The 26,955-nt window shown below is 39.2% G+C and overlaps 1 protein-coding gene across 8 annotated transcripts in view; it reads right to left on the reverse strand.

The window, feature by feature from the left end:
- Positions 1 to 26,955, reverse strand: part of ZRANB3 (zinc finger RANBP2-type containing 3) — a 306,588-nt gene that overhangs the window by 19,664 nt on the left and 259,969 nt on the right. For 7 of the 8 annotated variants that reach the window (XM_053214960.1, XM_027055892.2, XM_027055891.2 and 4 more), the window contains 3 exons: positions 7,392 to 7,779; positions 4,208 to 4,405; positions 430 to 521 (listed from right to left, as the gene is read on the reverse strand). In XM_053214960.1, coding sequence (XP_053070935.1) covers positions 430 to 521; positions 4,208 to 4,405; positions 7,392 to 7,779 — 678 coding nt within the window. The remainder of the gene's footprint in view (positions 1 to 429; positions 522 to 4,207; positions 4,406 to 7,391; positions 7,780 to 26,955) is intronic. The other variant, XM_027055893.2, reaches the window with a different exon arrangement.

Here is a 26,955-nt window from a genome sequence, read left to right on the forward strand (position 1 = left end):
GGTGTGCGTGTGTGCGTGGATGTGTGTACCAAACCTAGCAGCTAACTCTTACTGAGAGTTCCTTATGGCTAGGCACAGCGCTAAGTGATTTATAGGAATTAGCTTATGTTACCCTTGTAACAACTCCTTTCCATGTTTTCCAGTTGCAAAAACTGAGGCACAGAGTAGTTAAGTAATGTGTTCAAGATCCCATACTCAGTAACAGATGTGATTTGAGGCAATTCAGCCCTGAAGTCTGTGCTTTTAACTACTATGCTGTTTTGCCTTTCACTGTTTTTAGATTTAACAAAGAAATTTTCGAATTAGCTTTAAGGAGGAAAAGAACTCGATGCCTATCTCATTGTTAATAACAGTAAATATATCCACTGAAAAATGAAAAAAAGGAAGGCTTCTGTACGTTTTAAGCTGTAGAATCCCCATGATGCTTACCTTAGTATAGAGGTGAATCCGGTCAGTATTCTTACTTGCACAGAACATTAAGGTATCGTACACTGGCAAACTGTCTGGGATCTTCAACTGTTCTAATAAAGAAGATAAAAAAGAACCTGAAGGCTTACCTCCTCTCTATCCAAAATAGCTTATTTTAATCTTCTGTGGGTTAGAATGGAAGAGCTATATAAAATATATCATCATATTTCACAAAGGACACATGTCTGGGCTTGAAATAAAAATACCATGATAGGCCATCTAAGACCATACTGGCCTATATGGGAACCAGTTGCTTTGTACTTTTGCTAATGACCCCACAAGAGAGAAACAAATCCACAATTAGCTGAGAAGACAGGAGTTAGGTATGAGGGAGAATTTCCTGCCACCAAGAGTTGTTATTAGTCTTAAGAAGTCTAGAATCTAGATATTTTGCTAGAGCGGTTTTGAGACAGAAGGAGCACCATTTTGGTTTGACAGCAATTCAGCTTTGTGAGAGGCCACCTGCATGCCAGATTCTCTACGGCCCGGTGCTTCACATTCACATCAAAAGAAGATGAATGTGCATGAGCTCTTTTTCTGATAATCTCCTTTTATTTATCACTTCTGGGTCTCACTGACCAATATATTCTGTAGAACAGGGTTATCAAAATGGATCTAAATAATTATAGTTAACACTTATCAAGTCCTTACAATGTGCCAGGCATTGTTCTAACTATATATCTTAACACCTCTCAGAAATAAGTAGTGCATTTTACAGAGGAGAAAACTGAGGCACATTAACTTGCCCAAGGTCATACTGCCAGTAAGAGGACTTATGGCCAGTCATGTGGCTACGGAACCTGTGCCCTTAACCTCTGCCACAGTTCCTAAATGACTTTTTATTATTATTATTATTATTATTATTATTATTATCATTAATTTTATTTTATTTTTCCCTCAGTGACCTTTTAAAGTGTTTCCCCAGATCTGGAAGTCTATGCTTTGTCATTCTGCTTGGCAATGTCATCATATTTTAATTTTTCTACTCAAGGCACTGGTTACTTTACAAACTTGGAGTATTCCTGTATTTCATGAATTCAAAAATGTCCATTCTTCCCACACATTAACGTCTCTGAAACTGGCACATCTTACAGGCCAGTAAGTGTGGCATTTTACAATCATTGCTGGCCAGGTGGCAGATGTGAAGTAGCTGGCAAGGCCCAAGCACGCATGGGTTTAGTCGTGACTACTGTGGTGTTGTTACTTCAACACCACGCTCGAGTCAAGTGCCTTGTTGTTACTACATGAGTTGAGTTTAATTACTTCTAAAAGGTTTTCAAAATGCTTCTCTCTGATTTGGTATTGAAATGAGAAGCTATCATGTATATGAAAAAAATTTTAGATATAAAGCAGGAGAGCATAAATTTGATATTTAAGGAAGTAAATATGTATCACTGGAGGAACAGCCAACATTTTTTATATTCTTGCAAATGAGTAAGCCAGTGCTTTATGGGACTTCAGAAAAGGAGATCCCTGCAGATAGCGGGCACTCTCTCACATCTGGATACTGCGATGTGCAAAAGGGCTGCCTATCACCTGCCAAGCACAGCAAATAAAGGCAGGAGAAACCGCCACATCCCTCAGGGCAAATGAAAGAAATAGCAAAGCAACGGAGGGAGCTATGACCTGGTCTGGGCTATCATTAAGATATTAAGTCATAGTTAATTAGATTTTCTTTCTTAATGTACATAAAACAAGTGCAATGTATAATCACTGCCTTCAGATCTTTTGAAGAACCATGGCTAATGCATTCATGTTTAAAGATCAGAAGTCATTCTTTGATAAAAAGTATTAGAGGATTGATTCTGAATCAGCTGATATTCTTGGTAACCAGAGGCTACATGGGGGAACGTCTTTCTCTTTTCATTGTTTCCCTGAAATGTAATTTAATGGCTTGGGACTACAGAGGACACATCTTGTGAAGACCCAGCCATCCTTCCAGATCCCTGGAGTTCCAGTTAGAACAAAACCTCAGTCCCCGCAAAGCACATACCACTCCAGTTCTAAGAGCTTATGTGGATTGAATGAACACTTTAACATAGTGTGCCTTTTTCTTCTGTTTGTTTTTCATGGAAATCCATGTTAGCAGGGAGATGTGAGGCTTATTGCTTGTATGAAATTCTCAGCCCAGTGATCTGATAAGTCAAAAAAAAAACCCCAAAACAAAACAAAAGGAAGGGGGCAGGTATGGGGAAAAAGGTGGCACTGTCTGGAGTAGATGAGGCCAGTGGAATTTTCACTGGCAGAGTTTCAAAAGGTCTAGCTAGTGATTTCTGAAAGGTATGTGTAAGTAGAGTTAACATATGCCTTCATCAATGGACCAATTTACAACTAACAAGCCAGAATATCCCTGCCACAGATGAAGAGACTCATGGCCCAGGAGGTGATAACAATTGCCAGTTGTTTGTTCTGGGTCTGATGTTTAGTCCAGTGAGCCACATGCTGTCCTACAACAAGAACATCATCAGCACTTGAGGCAAGATGTGCTGGAAGGAAAGAAGGAAACCAGAGTTATGAAAGAAATGCCCTGCCTCAGACCACACCTAAAGACTGTTAAAATTAACACACCTAAACCAGGGGCCATCCCAAGATATTCTCTGAGAAGACCCTGAGGAATCAGAGGGAATGAAGACTGAGGGAAGAAGACAGGAGGATGCCCTGAGCTCAGAAATTCTTAAATGAACTTTTCATTTTTAAGCTATGAATCTGATTCTGAATTGTATCTGTGTTTAACAGGAACTGATTTAGAAGAAAAAGTTCAACTGTCCATTCCCAGTCGCTTTGGGGTTGTTATAATGAGAACCTCAATCTGTGGGTTACTATGGTCACTAACCCATTAGCAACCCCAGGGGCACCTGGGTGTCTCGGTTGGTTAAGCATCTGACTCTTGATTTGGGCTCAGGTCCTGATCTCACATTTCATGAGACTGAGCCCTGTGTCAGGCTTGCACTGGGTATGGGGCCTGCTTGGGATTCTCTCTCTCTCCCTCCCTCTCTGCTCCTCCCCCGCTTAGGTTTTCTCTTTGTCTCTCAAAGTAAATAAATAAGCAAGCAAACAAACAAAAACAACAAAATGTTCCTACTAAAAAAAAAGAAAAGAAAAGAACCCCAGAGTACCCACAAACTCTGGCCAGCCGGCCCGTAAAGATAGTGATGTCTGACATACGGGCTGGTAGGTGCCAACCATCATAGCTCTACGTAATGAGTGGAAGCAACCAAAAAGTAAATAAATCCAAACACTACATGGCTGGCTCCAAGTGTAGTCATGAGTCATACTCTCTTGACATTATGTGCCTTAAAAACATTTTCTTAAAAAAAAAAACAACAACATCCTACATTTAAAATATACCAATGAATTGTAGACATTTAAAAGAAATTTCATGTGCAAACGATCATTATCTGTCAAGTGGCTGTTAATAATCTGTCAATCTTTACTGTTTTGTCCAAAGAACCTCCTAAATACCAGAACCACTGCCTCTTGCGTGGACGGGCCTGGCTCAGATGAGGCTGGGCCACGGGCTGGGGGCAGCATGTGAAGCGACAGGTCGGCTTTGCTCTCTGTGTCGTATCTGAGTGCCCATAGCTCTGTTCCTCCAGCCATCTGCTGTTTAAGGATTGGTTCCAAATGGCTGTATTTTTAATATAAATGGGAATACAAAGACTCTGCAACATGGTAGTAGTCACAAATCTACTCACAGTATCCTCTAAGTGAGAACACTGGAAATGGAAATGAGACTTACCATCACCTGGCTGCGGTGTGAGTCCATCCTCTCTCTCAATTTTTGCTATTTCTTCCTTGCTCTCAGCCAACGGTTTAGGTTCTGAGGGTGTAAGGCCTTGCTTTTCACAGTCAGAACTAGTCCCAGCTTTGTTGTATGTGTCTTTCTGAGGATCACCTTTCCCATTTTCATTTGTATCCTGGGTATCGCCAAGGCTATCTATTTGTAGAATTATGAAAATCAAACAACTTACACATAAATTTAGATACAATCGTTATTTACTCTAAGACCAGTTTTTAAAAAGTCATAGCTAGGTCTTATAAAAAGAAAGAAAGTGAACAATGTTTGTTCATTCTCTGGAGACATTTATTGGGACTCACTAAATGCCAAGTACAACTCTATGTGCTGGACAGACAGTGAGGAATGAGATAGACAGGTCCTTGCTTCCTAGAGATTCCATTTGAAGTGTCAGAAATGAAGCCAGTAAGGGTTTTAGGCAAAGGAATATAACCATCTGGGTTTTTAAAGGATCACTCTGGCTGCTGTGTACTGAAGGGCCACGGGGAATCTAGCAGGGATGCCACTGAGGGCTGGGAGAGAAAATGGTGGCTTCTAGTAGGATGGTAGCAATAGAGAAAAAGTGGCCAGAATCAAGATACACTTTAGAAGTTATGCCAGCAAAACTTGACAAATCGAGTGTGGGAGGAGAGAGAGGAATCAAGGATGCTGCATCATGTAAGGATGATGAGGGAAGAGAAGATTTAGGTGTTAGGTGTGGTGGTGGTGAATCAAGAATTCCACCTTGGAAATATTAACCTTGAAGAACCTGTAAGACACCCAGGGTGGAGATGTTACATAGGCATGTGTACAAGCTACAGTTCAAGTGAGAGAAAGAAGTATGGGCCTATGAGCTGTAAGATGTCAAGTATAAGCTATGGATGTTAAGAACAAAGCACAAGAGGGGCACCTGGCTGGCTCAGTACAGCATGCGATTCTAGATCTTAGGGTTGTGAGTTCAAGCCCCACGTTGGGCATAGGGATTACTTAAAAAAAAAAAAAAGCAGAAGAAAAGTGTTACTTATTGACAAATATTAGTGTTCAATATATACTATTGCCAAAATTTACCAAATGTAATGGAGACTGAATTAGCAACCTTTATAGGACTGTAATTTCCTAATATTGCTCCTTTAGTTTTTTGGATTCCACCATTTCCTCAAAGCGTTGTATGGCAAACGCTGATTAAAAAATGTAGATGGGGGCGCCTGGGTGGCGCAGTCGGTTAAGCGTCCGACTTCAGCCAGGTCACCATCTCGCGGTCCGGGAGTTCGAGCCCCGCGTCAGGCTTTGGGCTGATGGCTCAGAGCCTGGAGCCTGTTTCTGATTCTGTGTCTCCCTCTCTCTCTGCCCCTCCCCCGTTCATGCTCTGTCTCTCTCTGTCCCAAAAATAAATAACGTTGAAATAAAAAAAAAAAAATAAACGTTAAAAAAAAAATGTAGATGAATTCGGGGCACCTGAGTGGTGCAGCTGGTTAAGCATCCAACTTAGCTCAGGTCATAATCTCACATTTCATGAGCTCAAGCCCCACTTCAGATTCCACACTCTTTCCCTTTCTCTCTCTCTCTCTCTCTCTCTTTCTGTGACCCTTGGGGGATTCTCTCTCCTTCCCTTTCTCTCTGCACCTCGCTCACTCACGCTCATTCTCTCAAAAAAAAAAAAAATTTACATCAATTAGAATTCTGCCTTTCAGTACTTTTGGGGGTCCTTCCACATCAAGGTTAGAAATCATTATGCCAAGTATAGTAATACTAATCTAATAATTACAACTTTTATATACAGTAGTATCACTGTTACTTAGAATATGTACTTCGGACTTTAACAGTCACAAAAGGAGTTTCTTTAGGTTCCTTGAGAGTTATCTTATTAAACCATGGGTCTTGAAACTTTCACTGTTGATCTTGGTATCACAAAGAAAAATCAGAATATAAAACCCTATTAAACTGTGATTTTCGTTGCTAAATCACTCAACTTATACTTAATGTGAACTGACATTATTCTGTAGTCATGAGATACTTTATTTTTATGGCCTAGAGTAGTTGGAAATTGAATGAGATAATGCAGATTGTGAGAGAGATTATATGGAATAAGCTTGTGGTTCCAATTTAGTTCATAGACAACAGGTGTTGACGTTACAGATATAACCACCCAGATGGCAGACTTGTCATTTTTGTAGGAACACCCAGAATTGAAAGAGGAAAGACTCAGCTACTGATTACATTTTCTTTCAGATTAAAACTAAGATGCAGAAAAAGCAAGAAAGGCAGGCGGGATCTGCAATACTGCCTGTGTCTCAGCTAACTCTTGGTTCATGTCACTTCTCTAAAGAATTCACCTATGATGGAAAAGGAGATGTGTACAATGATCACTGCTGATAAAACAACTCCTTGCAGTTTCCAAAACTGTCAACTTGGCATTTTGAGTTACCATGAACATGGTCTCTAACACTGGAAACCAAAGAAATACTAATGATCTTTTTTCTTAAGACAGCCTCAGTATTAATAATCATTTCAAAAACAAAACATCAGAAAAAGGCATATAATGCTATAAAAACATATTCTGAAGTATGTTTATAATTTCTACTTTTAAAATAGCAGGCCTTGGAAAAGAATAAACTCATAAAACCTACAAATTGGTTCTTAAAAGAAGATCTGTAGAGGAATTTTTATGATTTGTCATATGCATGAAACAGGACACCATATATATCATAGTAGGCAAAGAAGCTACACCAGATTATTTTGCTATTTAAACAAAAACAATCTGTAATTTCTTTTAAAACAAGTATTATCTACAGGAGAAAGAAAACAGCAGGTCTATGACTATAAGGCATATTTGCTGCCATAGCAACCGAGCTTCTATTCCTGCCCATTGAATTCACATCCTGCTGGCATTAATGAGAAATGTCCATTTGTGCCAAATTAATGCCATGTCACAGACGCTCCAGGATATACATTCTTGACAGACCTGGAAGTTTTGCATGTTCCACAAGGGGATAAATTCAGTCTTCACTGTATAAAGTTCTTACTCCAGCTTAAAAGCTGAAGTCAGTGCCGAGTCACACTAACCCGATACAGCAGTTGCCTCTAAAAACACTGGCTAGGTGAAGACAACACCACCAGCCCCCTCCAGGGCCACACTCCATCTACTCACCAGCACCGCCTCGAGGATTCTCACACATTTCACAATACGGTAAAGTGGAGTTATTGATATAGGTGCAGAGGCCACACGGCCAGCCCTTTCCAGGAAGAGGTGGGGTGGTTGCCTGGGCAGGAGCCGTGGTTTGCCTGAGCCAGGATGGCTTCTCCTCTGGGGCACTGTGGTGGTCATTGGCGGTAACCAACTTTAATCTTTTACCTTCAGGCTCAAAATTGCTTTCATAATCCATGATATGTCTCGTGGCTATTTTTCCAGGGTTTGCCGAAACGACAGTATTTTTCTCCTGGAATATCCCCGATTCATCGCAGGAGGTCACCAACTGCCTTTTCTTAGGTTTTGGTGAAAAGAATGATCGAATATCATGCTGTTTTTCTTTTTCAAACTGGGAAAAACAAACAGCAAATTAAGAAGCAATCTAATATGTTTTTCCTAAATAAAACAGTTGAACCAACTATTTTCAGTAACCATATTCCTTTCTCTTTTGAACACCTTGTTTGAAATGAATTCAATTACGCTGACTTTTCATATATACATATATGTAGAATAATATGAACAAATCTATAGACTTTCTGTGTCTAACTTTTTTTTAGCACTTACAATGTGCCTAGCACTTAACATATATTAACTCATTTGATCCTCATGCCAGCTCTGTGAGACAGGTACTAATATTCTTCCTACATTTTAGATGAGGACACTAAAGGTTTAGAGATGTTAGGTAACGTGGCTATGGAATTTATGTAATAAAATTATACTTCATAAACTATCCGCTCTAGAGGTATGTCAGGGACCAGAGAACTATGTATTAAAATACTTCAAGTTGGGAAAGGAGAATTGTATATTTAAGTATTTTAAGTCAATCAAGAACCTACAAAAATGTTTTCTTAACCAAACTATAAATACAATGTTCACAAACAATGTTTTTAATATTAAAGTGGTTTTTTTTTTTTTTTTTGATTAGGGAGCATTTTTTTTCAAATAGAATTAAAGCTAGTAATTAGAACTGCTTCTTTAGTAGACACATCTTAATAATTATCTTGTTTTCAAGAAATATATTTCTCTTTTCTAAGAAAAGCTCCATCATTATCTTGTTTTTCATCTTCTTTTCTATGTGTAAATCTCAACCTCCTCATTAGAGAAAGTAGAATGCATATCACCACAATTGATCAGCTAGCAGTAAAGGAAAATTAGAGTCCGTTTTAGAGAATTCCAGCTGGAGGTACTATAGTAGACACACACTGCATTTCCAAAGACGGCCACACCCATTCTTATTCTATTTGACATGTTCTTCTCACAGTGTGACAATGACACACCTACATTTAGAGGTGGGGTCTGTGTTTTTCTCCCTTGAACCTGGGTGGGACTTTGTAACTGTCTTGATCAACAGAATACAGTGAAGGTGACAGCATGTGTGACTTCTATGGCTTCCACTTGGTTGCTGAATCCATTTTATGTCTTGGGTTGCTTGTGTTTGGAGTCTAGCCACCATGTTGTGGGGAAGCCCAGGCCGCATGGAGAAACCATGTGTGGATGTTCAAGTTGACAACTCCAAGCAGGCCCCTAGGTTACAGACATCGTCAATTGCCAGACATGTGAGTGCATGAGCCTTGAGATGTTTCCAGATCTCAGACTTGGGGTCCTCCATTAAAGGCCCTAGTCATCATGGAGCAGAGGCACATACATCATCTCCATAAGCCTAGGTTGAATTCCTCACCCACAGAAACCATAATAAATACTATATGACTATTTGAAGAATAGTTTGAAGACAAACTGTTGTTTGAAGACACTGGGTTTTGAGGTAATTTGTTATGCAGCAATAGATTAACATTGACAGACACTACAGATAATGATAGCAAAATACCATATATTGTAAAGATATTTTACAGAATAAAACTTACCTGCACTTCTTAGCAGTGCTGTATAAGAAAGCAAGATATAGTAAATACATAGAAAGAAGGATTAGTGGTTAAGAGGGAAAAGGACATGGGGAGTTATGGTAAATGGTTAGAGTCTCTGAGGTGATGAAAACTTTGAAAATAGTGATGACAACTGCACAGCGTTGCCAATGTAATATTATGTAGCATTACCATTCAACTGTACACTTAGAAGTGGTTAAAATGACAAGATTTGGGATTATATAGTTACAAATATAATCACACATTTTTGTCATTTTTCTGGTTCTCCAGGAGGGAGTCCTCTAATCACCTTCCTGAAGGATACAATGCTGGCTACCAGTAATCTGGGGGCAGATTAGGAGAACTGTGCTAAGGAGTCCATCATTACTTAAGGAGTCTTTCACTTAATACATTTAGAGTTACATCTTTTTAAAGATTTTATTTTTAAGTAATCTCTACACCCAACGTGGGGCTCGAACTCACAACCCGGAGATCCAGAGCTCCATGCTCCACATACTGAACCAGCTAGGCACCCTTGAAATATATTTGTTAAGAAGAGCAAATAAATAAATAAACAAATAAATAAAATATACAGTAACAGGCCACTGCCACTTACATGGAACAATGTTTAGATAATATTAGAATCTTTTGTCCCATTCTACCTTGTAAGGAATTTGTTTAAAAACATTTTAATCTCTCCATCTTCCCACAAAGAACCAAACCAAAATTGTTTTAGATTTGCTTACCAAAAAAGCAACCCTCCCAATAATACAAAACAAAAACCTAAGAAATCTTTAAGAAAAAAAAAAAGAATTCTCAGGGCCTTAAAATAATCAGCTTTTATAGTTGATCTCTTTAATTAAGATAGTTAATTAAGCTGTTTTTTAAAGAACCTCTTTTACTATTTAAGTAATGACTAATTTTAGAAATAACATTTGAGAAATTCTCATTATGTGCCAGAGGCAAGTCACAGTAAAGATTAGCGGTGACTGACAGTAATCAGAAACTGATGGCTGCATCTGCCACTTACAAGGGCCGGTACACAGGAGTAATCAGTATTGGTGTTATTTGGAAAGCTCAGGTGCTCGGGTAATCATAAATTGAGACTTGAGTGCATAAAACCCAGAAAAGGGTATAAAGGGAATCATTTTACAGTTTTGGGAACTGAAGGATCCACTAAGAGCATAATTTTAGAAAAAGGAAAGGGCAAGATTAATTAGTGGCAATGACTTTAGTTAATGTTATGACGGCTACATTGGACAATGGTGAACATGGTTATAGGCAGTGAACTTGCAAATTAGTGCCATGGCCATGGGGCTGCCAGAAGCTGTAAGGCCTAACAGAAATAAAGGCTTTCTCTGAGATAATCAATTACAAGCCTGATCTATATCATCAGTTATGTTTTCTGAGGGCAACCTCTGAGCAATCGGCAGGAGGGAGGTTGATAAGGTTTCTTTGACACTTAGCAGCTGGGAGTGACAGAAACACAGGCGAGAAAATCTCTCTGACACATCCCTAACGATAATCATACATGTTGGATGGAAACAGAGAAGGGCTGCAGGTTTACTGAACAGGTGTTCTTGGGACCCATGGGCCTTTCACAAGACCTTGGATGGCCTCATGTGAGCCTAAGAAACCCCTGAAATTGTCTATAAAATGTTTTCTGTATTGTATGTACATTTTTTTTAAATGTTTATTTATTTTTGAGACAGAGAGAGAGACAGAGCATGAACAGGGGAAGGCCAGAGAGGGAAGGAGACACAGAATCCGAAGAAGGCTCCAGGCTCTGAGCTGTCAGCACAGGGCCCGACGCGGGGCTCAACCTCGAACAGACCACAAGATCGTGACCTGAGCTGAAGTCGGACGCTTAACCAACTGAGCCACCCAGATGCCCCGTATGTACATTTTTGGAGCGTACTTCTTTACTTTCTCCATGGTTTCAGAGGGATGGATTCAAGACCCAACAAAGATTAAGAGCCACTGGACTAGAATAAAATATCTGAACATGCACCTGTGGTTTGAGCAGCTCCATTTCTTTCCTTAATTGTCCAGAAGACAGATTGAAAGTTCATATGTGAGTGTACAAATGGGTGGTGAATTAACTCTTTTCAAGGAGAAACAAAGAAATACATTCTCCTAAATACCAAGAATCCCTCTAGCTTTTCTCAAATAATAATTTTTCCATACTGAGTAGTACCAACACAGAGTAACTTGGGTGCAGGCATGAAACATTCTCCTTTGGTTCATCTGTCATGGTAACCGGATTCTGAGCAGCTTCTTACAGGAGAGCAAATGACACGGGAGCGCCCATATGGCCAGAGAGAGGGAAACGCTGATGAGGTGAGCAGAGGACAGGGCAGGAACTGTGATGGCTGGAGTTGTAGGAGACACTGCTGTGTGGGCAGGACTCACAAGTCTAAGGTCAGCTGGTCAGCTCAAAGCAAAATACACTTTCCTTAATGTTTTGAGACAGGGACATATCACCATTAGCTCTGCAAGGAGACTCTAGCAGGTTCTTGGGACATGTCGAGATTAATCAAAGAAGTGAACATTAGTGCTTTTTAAATTAATTTTTTATAAAGTGAATGTGGATCCACCAATGAAAGCATCTGAGAAAAAGGCAGTAAGAAAAAATTATAAACAAAATGTTTCCCAAATGAACATGTTTTCTAAAAATATTAGATTTATTAATAACAAGACTCCCTGCAGGAGCAAGCTTTACTGGTCTTACCAGAACAGACCAGAATCTTTAAATTATAAGAGCCACACTGATAGTTAAATACTCAGTAGCCATACTGTTCTGGCAAGTCTGTATTTGAAAAATGACTGATCTTATTAATGTTATCAGCATTTCTCAGTGGTAACGGTAAGCAAAAATACAGGAAGACAAAACATTTTTTATAGCTTAGGAAAGCTTTTTTACTTAAATAGCACAATTAAGCTAAAACTTTTTTTTTTAATTTATTTTGAGAGAGAGAAAAAGCATGTGCATGAGTGGGGGAGGTGGAGAGAGAGAGAGAGAGAGAGAGAGAGAGAGAGAGAGAGAGAGAGGGAGGGAGAGAGTGAATCCCAACCAGGCTCCATATTCAGCTCAGAGCCCAACGTGGGGCTTAATCGCATGACTGTGAGATCATGACCTGAGCAAAAATCGAGAGCCAGATACTTAACTGACTGAGCCACCCAGGTGCCCCAAGCTGAAAAATTTTGTCTTTTCTGACTACATTCTTGCATTTAGAAAAGACATTATACTAGCAAATTATTGACAAATATCCTAACTCATCATGACTGTTTGTCCTTGTAAAGAAATAACTATGTTAAGTGACCCTTTTAGTATATGATAAATAAAGAACTGAAATGTAGGTGTTTGTAAGTAGGAGGAGTGATCTAAACTTATAGTAATTTTTATCACAAGGCTTTGGGAAAAAATAGAGTTAAGCCAACATGCCCCTGTCATAAGATGTGGAAAACAGAAGAACACATTGCTCTCTTCGGTTATATAGCAGACACTCGTTACTGTGTTCCTGTCTTTTGTTCAATCTTGCCTTTGAAAAACATAAAAAAAAATATTGCTTTTGGTGAGAAGCGCTGGGAATAAAAACTACAAAATGCTTAAGGTGGCAAAATGTGTGTTTTTATCTGAAAGGTTCAGGGACTTAATATATTTGCTCTGTTTTGCTGCATGGTAAACTAATGCTCTTTAGAGACAAATTTCTTGGCCATGATGATAGGATTAAAAGCCAGTTATTAGAAATGAAGCAGAGGAAAAGGAAATCTCATAAAACTCATAAAAAAACAATAAAGCACTTCAAAGTCTGGTGCTATCCCAGAGCAGCACACACCACCAACAAAAAGCACCAGTGTCGGGTCTCAAAGACTTTGATCAAAGGGCAGCTCTTGTAGGAATCATTACTGTCTCATGTCATTCGTCTCCTGTTCTTCAAAGAATTAATAAAACCGCTGTGACACAAATGGGTGATGGCCCCGAACGGCCCACGACTGGTGAGCAGAGCTGGAACTAAGGCGTCTGCCCTAACATTTGCAAACAAGCCAGACGATACACAATGACAAGAGTGAGGGTTTAATCATCTAACTAAAAAAAATAAATTTCAGTTCTCCTAAAAGTAGACGTTTTCAGGTTTTGTAAAATGTCCACTCTTATGTAGTTAAATAAAATGTTGACAGGGATCCACTCTTAGGCACAATGTTTTTCTCTGTGGGCATAAAGAAAACAAATCAAACAAAATAAAATAACACTGGTTTTAAAGGAACATGGTAAAAAAGAAAACATTATTTTTATCAAAAGCAGTGCAGGGGTGCCTGGGTGGCTCAGTTGGTTAAGTGTCCAACTTCGGCTCAGGTCATGATCTCATGGTTAGTGACTTTGAACCCTGCACTGGGCTCTGTGCTGATAGCTCAGAGCTTGCTTCGGATCTTCTGTCTCCCCCATCCCTGCTCCTCCCCTGCTGGTTCTCTCTCTCTAAATAAATAAATAACTTAAAAAACAATTATATAGCAAAACACTGTATAATGCACAGATCTCTAGAATGGGAGTTAAATGTCACCTACTCGCACGCCTCTGGTGATGGCATCTCCCCCTCCTCCTGCACAAGCTGCTATTAGGCAGAATTCCTCCCGGGCCCTACTAGGTTGACCCTACCTCTGAAATGTCAGGAATTTTTCTCTTCCTATTACCACTACTACTGTTAAGAGTTCAGTGTGGTGTTTAGTGCTCCAAATTCCATCTGGGAATCTCTGACAAAGCAGCCTTTAAAAAAAAAAGTTCATTATTACTATTATTATTATTATTATTATTATTATTATTTTAACTGAGAGACAGAGAGACAGAGAGAGTGTTAGCAGAGTAGGGGTGTAGAGAGAGAGAGAGAGAGAGAGAGAGAGAGAGAGAGGGAATCCCAACTAGGCTCCACACTGTCAGCACAGAGCCCACAACCTGGGCCTTGAACTCACCAACTGTGAGATCATGACCTGAGCTGAAATCAAGAGCCAGCCACTTGACCAAATGAGCCACTCAAGCACCCCCAAAGCAGCCTTTTATATAGTAATAGCCCTAAGAATAAAAAGGAACTGGCTTTATTAATAGACCTTTACATATCTATTAAGAAAAGTAAAGTTTTGGTAAAAGGTATATTAAAGAACCCAGCTAAAACCCAAGGCTATCATGGGACTTCGTACTTCTCGGCCCAAATCTAGACTGTAGGGCCTGCCAGGGCAAGGTGCTTTCTTTCACTCTGCTTATGGTGGAGACACAAGTGCAGGAGAGGCAGGCCGCTGGGGAGAAAGGCAACTCGTGGCCCAGCCAACATCTTAGGCTCTGAAAAATTCTCTCAGGAATAGGGGGAGAAAGCCCTGAGACAGAGTAGAGACAGAAAAATCTCTTTACCACAGGTTCAAATGGGATGGCAGACATAATCCCTTCTCCAGCTACCACTGTCTCCAAGAACTTCTGACCCTTCCCCCTCCCATTCATTTCCCACATTGCTACTAGGGTCATCTTCAGAAAACAGAAATCTCATCAGGTCATTCATGTGCTTAAAAGCCTTGGATGACATTACACTCTTTCCAGGATAAATCCAACTTCTTGGCATTACACGTGTGGGCTCCTCTCCATCTGGTTGAGGCCAGAGTTTTGGGGTTCTTCACATTTGAATCACGTCTTGTGTGCCCTATGCTCATACATTCACATGGAATACCCATTCCCAGAACACGTGGAGACTGTTCCTTCTTCTCACTGTGCTTTGTGGCATGCTTTGGGTGTTCCCTAGGGCTGGCTTAACTAGGATCCACCCCCTGTGAACTCATCCTTCACAATCCAGCTCAGGTGCTTCCAAAGGTAAACTTTCCCACATGCCCACAGTAGTTATTTATTCTGTCCTGTGATCCCAGAGCCTGGTTTACATATCTCTATTTTGACATATATTATATCTCATTAAAATGATTTGATTACAGTCATCTCTCCCAATTAAAGAGTAAGCTCCAAAGGAATGCTAGCTGTTTTCCTTATCTTTGCACCTAGCATGTAGTATTTTAAAACTAACTGCTTTATTGAGCTATAATCTATTTGTATACCATAAAATTCACTCTTTTCAAGTGTCCAATTAAGTGATTTTTGGAGTAGTTCAGAATTCTACAACCATCACCACTGCTTAATTGTAAAACATTTTCCTCACCTTCAAAAAGAAATCCTTTACCAATTAAGCAGTCACGTCCTATCTCTCCCCCCTCCAAAGCCCTGGCAACCACTAATCTACTTTATTTTTCTATGGATTTGCCTATTTTGGCCAATTCATACAAATGGAACCAGACAATATGTGGCCTCTTGTGTCTGGCTTCTTTCATTTAGCATTAGGTTTTCAGGATTCCTCTATGTTGTACATGTATTGGAACTTCACTCCTGTTTATGAGTAAATACTATCCTGTTGTATGAATTATTCATCAATTGATCGATATTCGGACTATGACATTCATGCACAAGTTTTTGTGTGGACATATGTTTTGAATTTCTTTGAAAGTGAACCTGCTGGACCATATGGTGATTCTATGTTTAACATTGTAAGGAACCGCGAGAACTATTTCGCAAAATGGCTGTACCATTTTACATTCCTACCAGCAATGTATGAGTGTTCCAGTTTCTCTACATCTTTGGCCATACATGTTGTCTGTCTTTTTAATTTTAGACATCCTAGTGGGTGTGAAGTGGTATCTAATTGTGGTTTTAATATAACCTTAATAAATATTTATATAATGGTCTTTAAATGCCCTGTACATAGTACATATCACATAAACATTGACTAAACCAAATTGAAGTGTTTCAATGCTCTATTCACTCCATAAATAACTGAGTGTCCACAGTGCGCTAACTCTAATGCATCTGGTATAGTCTGGCAAGGTCATGAAGGTAGACTGTGGAAAAGAAAGGTCTGGGTTCAAATCCCTGCTCTGTCACTCATTGGCTGTATACACTTAGGTGGATTATTTAACCTTTCTGAGCTTTAGTGGGGCATGGTAGTAGTATCTGCCTTGTGATATAGCTATGAAGGTTAAATAAAATTATGTGTTTAAGGGCTTTGCACAGGGGCTGCATGGAATAGCCACTCAATACATGTTAATTATTACTACTGAGTGAATTGTTATCACTGAGTAGACTGAAGTAATAAAGACAAAGGCCGATGCCTAATAATAGCACTATGTGATGTAGGCCATGATGAAGATATTTCTATGTCTCTGTCCATAACAACGAGGTTGCCCTCTTGTCCTTATTATTAGGCTATTATACAGACTAATTATATAATGTTTATAGAGTTTACAGAGTGGTTTGAGTGGTTTACAGAGTGGTTTGAGTTCTAAAATATATATAAATGAATAGTCTAATTTAAGATGTGTTAAATTCAAGAAACCAGTACATTTGCATATTCAGAAACAAGACATTTTGGATCAGAAAAACTTAGACTTCACGAATGCGACAGCTCCTACGGTCAACGTTATTTTGCTGTTACCCTTTTCTCAACAGACAATATGTGGGAAACAAGGTTATTTTTCATTTGTATGAGACAATTCCTTATTGCACTGCTTAGCCCACAACAAAAAACCATTTCATACAATGTTAGCATTTAATAAAAAATGCAAGGTTTGTTTTTGAATTTTGAGGGCATATTTTTAAATTTCATAGTTGTGCTAAAGAGCTTTTCTTCCCAACTACACAATTTTTTTTTTTCAGACCAGCAACCATCCTACATATTTTTAATGCAAGTGTAGGTGTTTGAAATAGAAATCTGCTTTGGGTTAAGGGTGTTCCAGAAGGACTTGAGGACAGCAGACCAGGGGGCTTGAGGATGGTTTTGATAGAAAAAAGGCAATGGTGTGAGCCAGGTGAAAGATTTAAGTACTAAAGAGGGGTAAGAAAGGTAGGCAACCAGGAAGAGTCTAATGAGGAGAAAGTTAAACTGTGAGCTGTTGAACTATGAACTCATAAAATGAAAACAACTGGTAAGGTTAAACACAGACCTCAAAATCAGGGACTGAATTTGGGATGTGGAGATCTGTTCCAAAATGGAAAGAGATCTACTGTGTGAAATTAGAAAATGGAAGCAACTCTGGCTTACTGAGGCTTGAAGAAGAGAAACCAAGCAGAAAGAAGACCTGCCCTAGGCAGAAGTTGCACTTGTTACCCATACTAAATTAGAATCCTTTCTTTTGCTCACGAATGAATCATTTATTGAATATTTTAACAACCAGTACTCATATATCCATATATACTGGTAAAGTATCAGCCCTGGTGCCATATATTTTTTTTATCCCAAGTTTCTCTTTGGATACTTTACAGTATATATAATATGGATGAAGGGGACCTCAGTCATCTAGTGATCTAGGGACTCAAATGGCTGGAAAATGATGTTACTGTTTATCTATTAAGAGCCAAAAGAGAGAAAGGGCTATGTAGGCATTAAGGGAAGGGCCCAATTCCTACAGCTAATGCTAAAGAAAGGGATACCCCTCAGATGATAGAGCATAAATGAAAATCAGAGAGAGGGGGAGGCTTCCTATTGAAATACTCCACTGAGTGTATTTTATTCAGAAACAGCCTTTAATCACTAGGCAATGACATTATAGAATAATTAACTCCATACCATTCTCTCTTTCCATCGGTAAGTGACCAACTTCATCACTCAGTGTAAGCCATCGTAGGAAAATCAAAACACCTCAAAACCAAAACAGCAGTTAGATGTCATATACTTTCAGAGGCAGAAAAAAAGGAAGAAGCCTGAGAAATAGGATTGCATCTGAGGCAGTGACCTTGGTGACGGACTCCTGGACAATACTTGTTACTTAAGGGACAGTCAACTGGGCTGTGCAGAACTATCTTTCCTCATGGTGGTAGGATGTTTTCACTGAGTTGGACTTCCATTTGAGTTACATTTGGATTAACGTTTTCCTTTAAAAAATGTAAATATATTTAGGAGGGGTAAAGAACTGTGACTCATTCACTTGTGTGGATTAATTCCATGCAGGGTATTATGCACATACTTAATAACAGCTACAGCAGCAGCATTAACCAGTATTGTGCTGAAGCAAAGTCCTAGAATCCCATGCTATGCCAGATCACAGGAATGTCCAGAAGGCCCTATTGGTGGGGTGAGGGAGTACAATGAGGAGACTGAAGAAGAGGCTATTTACCAAACATTACCCAAAGAAAATGACTATTTTAACAACTAGTACTCTTATATCCATATATACTGGTAAAGTACCCACCCTGATACCATATATTTTTTTATCCCAATAATTAGCTGAATTATGTGACAGAAGAGAATTCTGATTAAGAGAGGAAGGAGATAAAGATAATGCCAATGCCATGCCCTCATTTTATCCTCTCTTTGCCCTTTGAGCTCACTCTCTGCTCCTTGGTCTCCTCCTCTCTGAGCCTCTCAGTTCCCTGTTCACTACGGCCGATGGGCTGCACTGAGACATGTGATAACATATACAATCTGTTCTTCCTGCAAGGGAAGGTCCCTCTTCTTGGCCCTAGCTCAAAGTTCCAGCTGCAGCCACAGGGCAACAGGGACAGATAGAAAATGAACATCTCTTAAAATGCTGACACTACAGAAATGTTCACAAGCTGTGAAAAACCATCCAATTAGAACCGTTATAAACTTTTTAGTTAAACAAGTTTTTGATGACAATGGGCAAATCTGGTTAATTTGGCAAAGATTAATTGACAAAACTGGAAATATCTGAAAAATGTTAAATGTAGGAAATTTTAAAAAAAGACTTTAAAAAAGGATCAGAAAGAAATTAGTATAAATAGAAAGATTTCCATAGGAAATGCTCAAAGTTTGGCAACATTCAGAAGAAAAATATGTTTATCAGTAGATTAAATTTGCTTAGGACTTGTCAACAAATTGAATATTTCTTAAAATGCATGAAACTGGAGGGTATAAACTTAGGTGAGTAGCATGTGCACCTAAAGTGCACATTTCACGTCCTGGCCCCAAACCACCAAATACAAACAAAGCAAAAACACATTAAACACATTAAAACAAATGGTCTCCACATTACAGAACTCCAACTTATAGAAAACCATGTGTGTATAACAACACGTAGTCAGGCCAGGATGGTTCAAGATGGTGGAAAAGAAAGATCCTTAACTTATCTCTTCCCATGTATACAAAAATACACAGCTATATATAGATTAATACCCTCTTAAGACTGGAAAACTAGCTGAAGAGTTTATCCACAATAGTTGATATAAAGGTCACAGTGAGATGGGAGAAGCAGAGACATGGTTTTGCCAAAAATCTGTCCTTGGCATGGGGAAGGATCTTAGCAGTTCAGTGCTTCTCCTAAAGAAGCAAGGCGCTGGTGCCCCACATGAGACACTCCAGTCCTTGCGATTTACACTGGGAAGATAAATCCCCTAAAAGTCTGGCTCTAAAAACCAACAGGCTTATGTCTAGGAGACCCAAGAGGCTACAGGTAATTAAAAGTCTGTTCTTAAAGGGCTCCTGCACAGATTCACTCATCTTGGGATGGAGGGCAAAAGCAGAAATTTGAAAAGTGCGTAGGCCATATGCAAAGGAGATTCATTAGTTATTCTTTAAGCATCTGCTGGAGATAAGCATCCACTGGCAGGACTTTCTCTGGGGAAGGAGGTATTGGTGCCATTTTTGAGTTCTTTACCTTGTCATGCTGGCAGTCACCACTTTTGTATTCCCCCAGGCTTGGTAGCACCAATAGGCTTCCCCTGCTCCAATGTTCTCTCATGATCATGCTGAAGCTGGCAGGCCTGCCCTGGACGCAGGCTCCCATGCAGGTTTCTGAAGCCAGTGGGCTTCCCCTGGTCCCAAAAGCTCCTATAATGCTACTGTACCCAGTGGTATAGTCCAGCCTATATACCTGCCTGTGGCCCTGCTATAGCCAACAAGATTCCTGCAGCTCTGCTAAAGCTGGCAGGCATGTGCAGTCAACATAGAAGACATTCCCCGAACAGCTGGCTTTGGTGACCAGGGTGGCCTGTGTTGCTGGGCCCCATGAGACTAAAACATCAGAAAGAGTTCCTGGCAGGTGATAAACACCAGGGCACAGCACAAAAGCACACTGAAACAAATCCCAGTCTTCCTACAAAAAAGGCCTTGTTATGTGTCCTGTGGGACAGACTACAGGTTTACCACACAACCAGAGGCAACCAAGGAACTCTCAGGGAATGTAGGGTAGGGGACACTAGCTTTACTCTCCCTTGGCCTCACTACAACTTGCTGGCATCTCCCAGCAAGGAGCTTATCCACTTGTCTGGAGCCCTAGGGGGTAAATGGCACCAGGGCACACCTCCAAATCACCTGGCTAGGAGGCCAGCAGGGGTTATTAGTGCAGTCCCAAAAGACCATATATATTTGTATACTTTAGAAGCAGCTGCCTGAGGGCCTGGCTTCCACTCAGCTTGAAATTAGGTGCTGAGTTCTCTCCCTTTCACACACTGACAGGACTTGGCAAACCCTCAACATCCTCAAGTGGGACCCATCAAGAATAACTCAGGCTGCTTAGACAATCACAAAGGTGCAAGAGAAAAGCAAAATTTAGTGTAAGACTGAACAATAAGATTCATCAGTCTATACAAGGCCACTCCTTCAAGACTGGGAGAGGAGGCTGTTATACCTAATATACACAGAAACAAAGAAATAAAATCAAAATGAGGAAATGGAGGAATATGTGCTAAATCAAAGACCAAGATAAAGCTCCAGAAAAAAACCTTAATGAAACAAATAGTAGTGATTTATCAGATAAAGAGTTCAAACTGATGGTCATAAAGATGCTCACCAAACTCAGGATAAGAATGGATGAGCAAAATGAGATTTTTAACAAAGAGAGAGAAAATACAAGAAAGGATCAAACAGAAGTCACAGAAAGAAAGAATACAGTAACTGAAATGAAAATACAAGAAGGGGTTCAATAGCTGACTAGATGATGCAGAAGAACAGAACAGCAACCTAAACCAAGGAAGTGGAGCTCAACCAAAGAAAGGAGCAAAAATAAAAAAGTATTTTAAAAAAGTGAAGATAGCCTAAGGGATTCATGGTACAACACCAGGGGAATAATGTTTTTATTACAGGAGTCAAGAAGAAAGAAAGGGGGAGAAAACTTTTTTGAATAAATAATAGCTGGAAACTTCCCTAATGTAAGAGAGGGGACAGACATCAAGGTACAGAGAGTTCTAAGTAAGGTGAATCCAAAGAGACACACTCCAAGACACATTATAATTAAAATGTCAAAAGTTAAAGATGAAGAGAGAATTTTAAAAAGCAGCAAGAGATCACTTGTTACATACAAGGGAACCCCCATCAGACTATCAGCTGATTTTTCGCTGAAGCTTTGCAGGCCAGAAGGGAGTGGCACAACATATTCAAAGTGCAGAAAGGAAAAAACTTCCGACCAAAAATACTCTACCCAACAAGGCTATTATTTAGATATGAAGGAGAAAGAAAGAGTTTTTCAGAATAGCTAAAGGGGTTCATCACCACTAAATGAGTTACAAGAAATGTTAATGGGACTTCTTTAAGCTGAAAAGAAAAGGCATGAATTAGTAACAAAAAAAAAAATGAACTAGAAATCTCAACAGTAAGGCAAATATATAGTAAAGCTGGTGAATTAACCCCTTATAAAGCTAGTATGAAGGTTAAAAGACAACAATAGTAAAATCAACTGTAACTATGATAATTAGAGGATATACAAAAGAAAAAGATGTAAACGTGACATCAAAAACATAAAACACTGGGTGAGGGTGATGTGGAGAGGACACCAAGAATGCAGAATTTTTAGAATGCATTCAAGTTTAAATTGCTATCAACTTAAATTATATATACATACATATATATATCAGCTGTTGTATATAAACTACATGCTAACCACAAAGCAAAAACCTATAGTAGATACACCAAAGATAATGAGAAAGGAACCTAAACATAAATTAAAGAAAGTTATCAAACCACCAGGAAAAAGCAAGAGAACAAAGGAAGAGAGGAACTATGATACAAGTCAGAAAAGAATTAACAGAATGGAAAGAAGTACATACATATCAATAATTACTATAAATAAATGGACTAAATTCTCCAAAAGACTCATACACACACACACACACACACACACACACACACACGCACACACACACAAGATTTAGAGTGGCTGAATGGATGAAAAACCAAGACCCATCTATATGTTGTCTACAGGAGACTCATTAAAGATCTAGGGACATGCACGGCTGGAAGTAAAAGAAAAGAAAAATATATTCCACAAACACGGAAACTAAAAGAATGCTGGTTTAGCTACCCTCATATCAGACAAAATAGACTTAGTTTTTACAAGTTTACTTATTCATTTTGAGACAGAAAGACAGATACAGAGAGAGCACACAAGTGGGGGAGTGGCAGAGAGACAGAATCCCAAGCAGGCTCCGTGCTGTCAGCACAGAGCCTGACATGGGGCCCAATCTCACAAACTGTGAAATTATGACCTGAGCTGAAATCAAGAGTCAGGTGCTCGATCAATTGAGCCACCCAGGTGCCCTGTAAAATAGGCTTTAAAAACAAAGACTATAATAAAAGAAAAAGAAGGCATTACACAATGATAAATTAGTCAATTCTACAAGAAGATATTAACATTTCTGGGTATTTATGCATCCAACAGAGGAGGACCAATATATATAAAGGTGATATTAACAAACCACAAGGAAGAAATTGACAGCAATACAATAATAGTAGGAGACTTTATACCACACTTATACCAATGGATAGATCATCCAGACAGGAAATCAATAAGGGAACATTGGTCTTAAGAGACACACTAGATCAGCTGGTCTTTAAAGATGTATACAGAACATTTCATCGAAAAGCAGCAAAATACATTCTTCTCAAATACACATGGAACATTCTCTGAGACAAATCACATGTTAGGACACAAAACAAGTCTCAATAAATTTAAGAAGACTGAAATTATACCAAATATCTTTTCCAACCAAAATGGTATGAAACTAGCCATCAATTACAAAAAGAAAACTTGAAAAAATCACAAATGGGTGGAGATTAAACACATGCTACTAAACAACCAAAGGCCAATGAAGAAATCAAAGAGTAAAAAGAAAAAAAAAAGCAAACACATAAGACAAATGAAAACAGAAATACGATATATCTATATGTCAATACATCTATATATACAACAAAATCTATTGAATGAAGCATAGGAGGTGCTAAGAGGGAAGAGTATAGCAATAGAGGCCTACCTCAGGAAACAAGAAAAATCTCAAACAATCTAAAGAAGCACTTAAAGGAACTAGAAAAAGAAAAACAATCAAAGCCCAAAAGAAGGAAGAAAATAATATCAGAAGGAAGGAAATAACAGAGATCAGAATGAAATAATAAATGAAATACAGACTTTAAAAAAACCAATAGAAAAGATCAGTGAAACAAAGAGCGGCTTTCTTAAAAAGGTATACAAAACTGACAAACTTCTAGCTAGACTCAAGAAAAAAAGAGAGAGGATTCAAATAAAATCAGAACTGAAAGCGGAGAAGTTACAATTATTACAAGAGAAAGACAAATGATCATAAGAGACTCGTATGAACAATTACAGGCCAACATATCGTACAAACTAAAAAAAGTGGATAAATTCCTAGAAATATACAATTTTGCAAGACTGAATTAAGAAGAAATAGAAAATCTGAATACATCAATTACTAATAATGAGGAGATTGAATCAGAAATCACAAAATTTCCAACACACGAAAGTCTACAAGAGATGGCTTCACTAGTTAATTATACCAAACATTCAAGAAGATTTAATAACACACTTCACAAAATCTTTAAAAAAACAGAAGAGAAAGAAATGCTCCCAAACTGATTTTATGAGGCCTGCATCACCTTGATACTAAAATCAGACAAGTACACCACAGAAAAAGAAAATTACACACCAATATCCCTGAGAAACACAGATGCAAAATCCTCATTAAAATATTAGCAAACAGAATTCAACAATACATTAGAAGGATCATACATGATGATCAAGTGGGATTTATTCCAGGGAAGCAGGAATGATTCAACATGTACAAATCAATCAATGTGTTACACTACATTAAGAAAAAGGAATGATAAAGATAATCTCAAAAGATGTAGAAAAAAGCATTTGACGCTATCCAATATTCATTTATGATAAAATCTCTCAACAAAGAAGATAAGGAGGGAAAGTTCCTCAACATAATCAAGGCCATGTATGACAAACCCACAGCTAACATCATACTCAATGGGGAAGAGCTGAAAGTTCTTCTTCAGAATAGGAACAAGACAAGAATGCTGACTTTCACTTTTATTTAACATAGTATTATAATGCCTAGCTGCAGCCATCAGACAAGAAAAAGAAGTCATCTAAACAACAAAGGAAGAAATAAAACTCTCACTATTTGTAGATGACATACTATACACAAAAAACCCTAGACTCCATCAAAAAGGGTTAAAACTAATAAATGAATTCAGTAAAGTAGAAGAATACAAAACTAATATACATAAACTTATTGCAATTCTTTCCATTACTAATGAACTATCAGAAAGAAAAAATAAGAAAAAAATCCCATTACAATTACAATAAAATAGAATAAAATACTAAAGAATAAATTTATCCATGGAGAGGAAAGACCTACACACTGAAAACTATAAGAAAGAAACTAAGAAGACACAAATAAATTAAAAGATATTCTGTGCTCATGGGTTGAAAGATTAATATTGTTAAAAAGTCCATACTATGAAAAACAATTTAGAGGTCTAATGCATCTGTATCAGATCCCAATGGGATTTTTCACAGAACTAGAACAAATAATCCTAAAATTTGTATAGAATCACAAAAGACTTTAAATAGCTAAAGCAATCTTGAGACAGAAGAACTAAGTTGGAGGTATCAGGCACCTTGATTTCAAAGTATACTGTGAAACTACTGTAATCAAGACAGTATGATATTGGCATAAAAGAAGACATATAGATCAATAGAATAGAACAGAGCACAGAAATAAATCCACAAATCTATGGCCAACTGATTTGACAATGAAGCTAAGAAGGTACTATGGGGAGAGTACAGTATCCCCAATAAATGGTGTTAGGAAAACTGCACAACCAAATGTAAAAGAATGCAAGTGGACTACTATCTTAAGCCATACATTAAAATTAACTCAAAATTGATTAAGACTTGGATGTAAGAACTGAAACCATAAAACTATAAGAAAATATAAGGAGTAAACTCTTTGACACTAGTCTTGGAGTTGAATTTTTAGATCTGACTCCAAAGCAAAGGTAACAAAAGCAAAAATAAGTAAGTGAGGCTACATCAAACTGAAAAGCTTATGCACAGTGAAGCAAATTGTCAACAAAATGAAAAGGCAACCTACGGAATAGGAGACTATATTTGTAAACCATATACCTGAGAAGGGGTTAATATCCAAAATATATAAAGAACTCAAACATTAATAGCAGAAAAACAATACAATTAAAAAATGGGCAGAAAATTTAGAAGCATTTTTCCAAAGAAGACCTACAGACAGCCAAGAGGCACAGAATAAGATTTTCAATACCACTAATTATCAGAGAAATACAAATCAAAATCACAATGAGGTATCACCTCACACTAGTTAGAAAGGCTATAATCATTCTGGGAAGATGGTGGCATAGGAAGACGCTGAACTCACCGCGTCCTGCGGATCACTTAGATTCCACCCACACCTGCCTAAATAACCCAGAAAATCACCAGAAGACTAGCAGAACAAATTCTCCGGAGCCAAGCGTAGAAGAGAGGTCCACGGAAGAGGGTAGGAAGGACAGAGAGGCAGTGTGTGCTACACGGACTGGCAGGAGGGAGCCGGGGTGGAGGGGCAGACCGCCAGCAAAGCAGAGCCCCCGAGTTTGGCTTGCAAAAGCGGAGGGGCCAGGGGGAGTGTGTTCGGACAGCGAGCGGGACTTAACATCCGGAAGGTTATAAGTTAACAGCTCTGCTCAGAGAGTGGGAGGGCTGGAGGACAATGGGAGGGAGAGTTGTTGAGTCCCTGATGACGGAGCGCAGCTTGGCAGGGAACAAAGGTGCTCACCAGCGCCATCTCCCTCGCCCATGCCCCAGCCAAAATCCCAAACTGAACCAGTTCCAGCCCGGGAACTTGCTTGCACCACGCAAAAACCCAACGCTGTGCTTCTGTGGATCCATCCCTCCGGCAGGTCTGACTCCCTCCTGGGGCTGCAGGGCCCCTCCTAAAGCAGACCTCCCAAGGAAAAGCGAGCTGAGCCTGCCCCTCCCGCCCTTGTGCACCTTGCTGATCCACCCCAGCTAATATGCCAGATCCCCAGCACCACAAGCCTGGCAATGTGCAAGTAGCCCAGACGGGCCACGCCACCCCACAGTGAATCCCGCCCCAGGAGAGGGGAAGAGAAAGCACACACCAGTCTGACTGTGGGGCCAGCGGTGGGCTGGGGGCAGACATCAGGTCTCACTGTGGCCCCGCCCACCAACGCAAGTTATTCAAGACAGCACAGGGGAAGTGCCCTGCAGTTCGCACCACTGCAGGGACTATCCAAAATGACGAAACGGAAGAATCCCCCTCAAAATAACCTCCAGGAAATAACGATAGCTAACGAACT

This window comes from Acinonyx jubatus, chromosome C1 (assembly GCF_027475565.1).
Source record: "Acinonyx jubatus isolate Ajub_Pintada_27869175 chromosome C1, VMU_Ajub_asm_v1.0, whole genome shotgun sequence".
In the NCBI taxonomy this organism is placed as follows: domain Eukaryota; kingdom Metazoa; phylum Chordata; class Mammalia; order Carnivora; family Felidae; genus Acinonyx; species Acinonyx jubatus.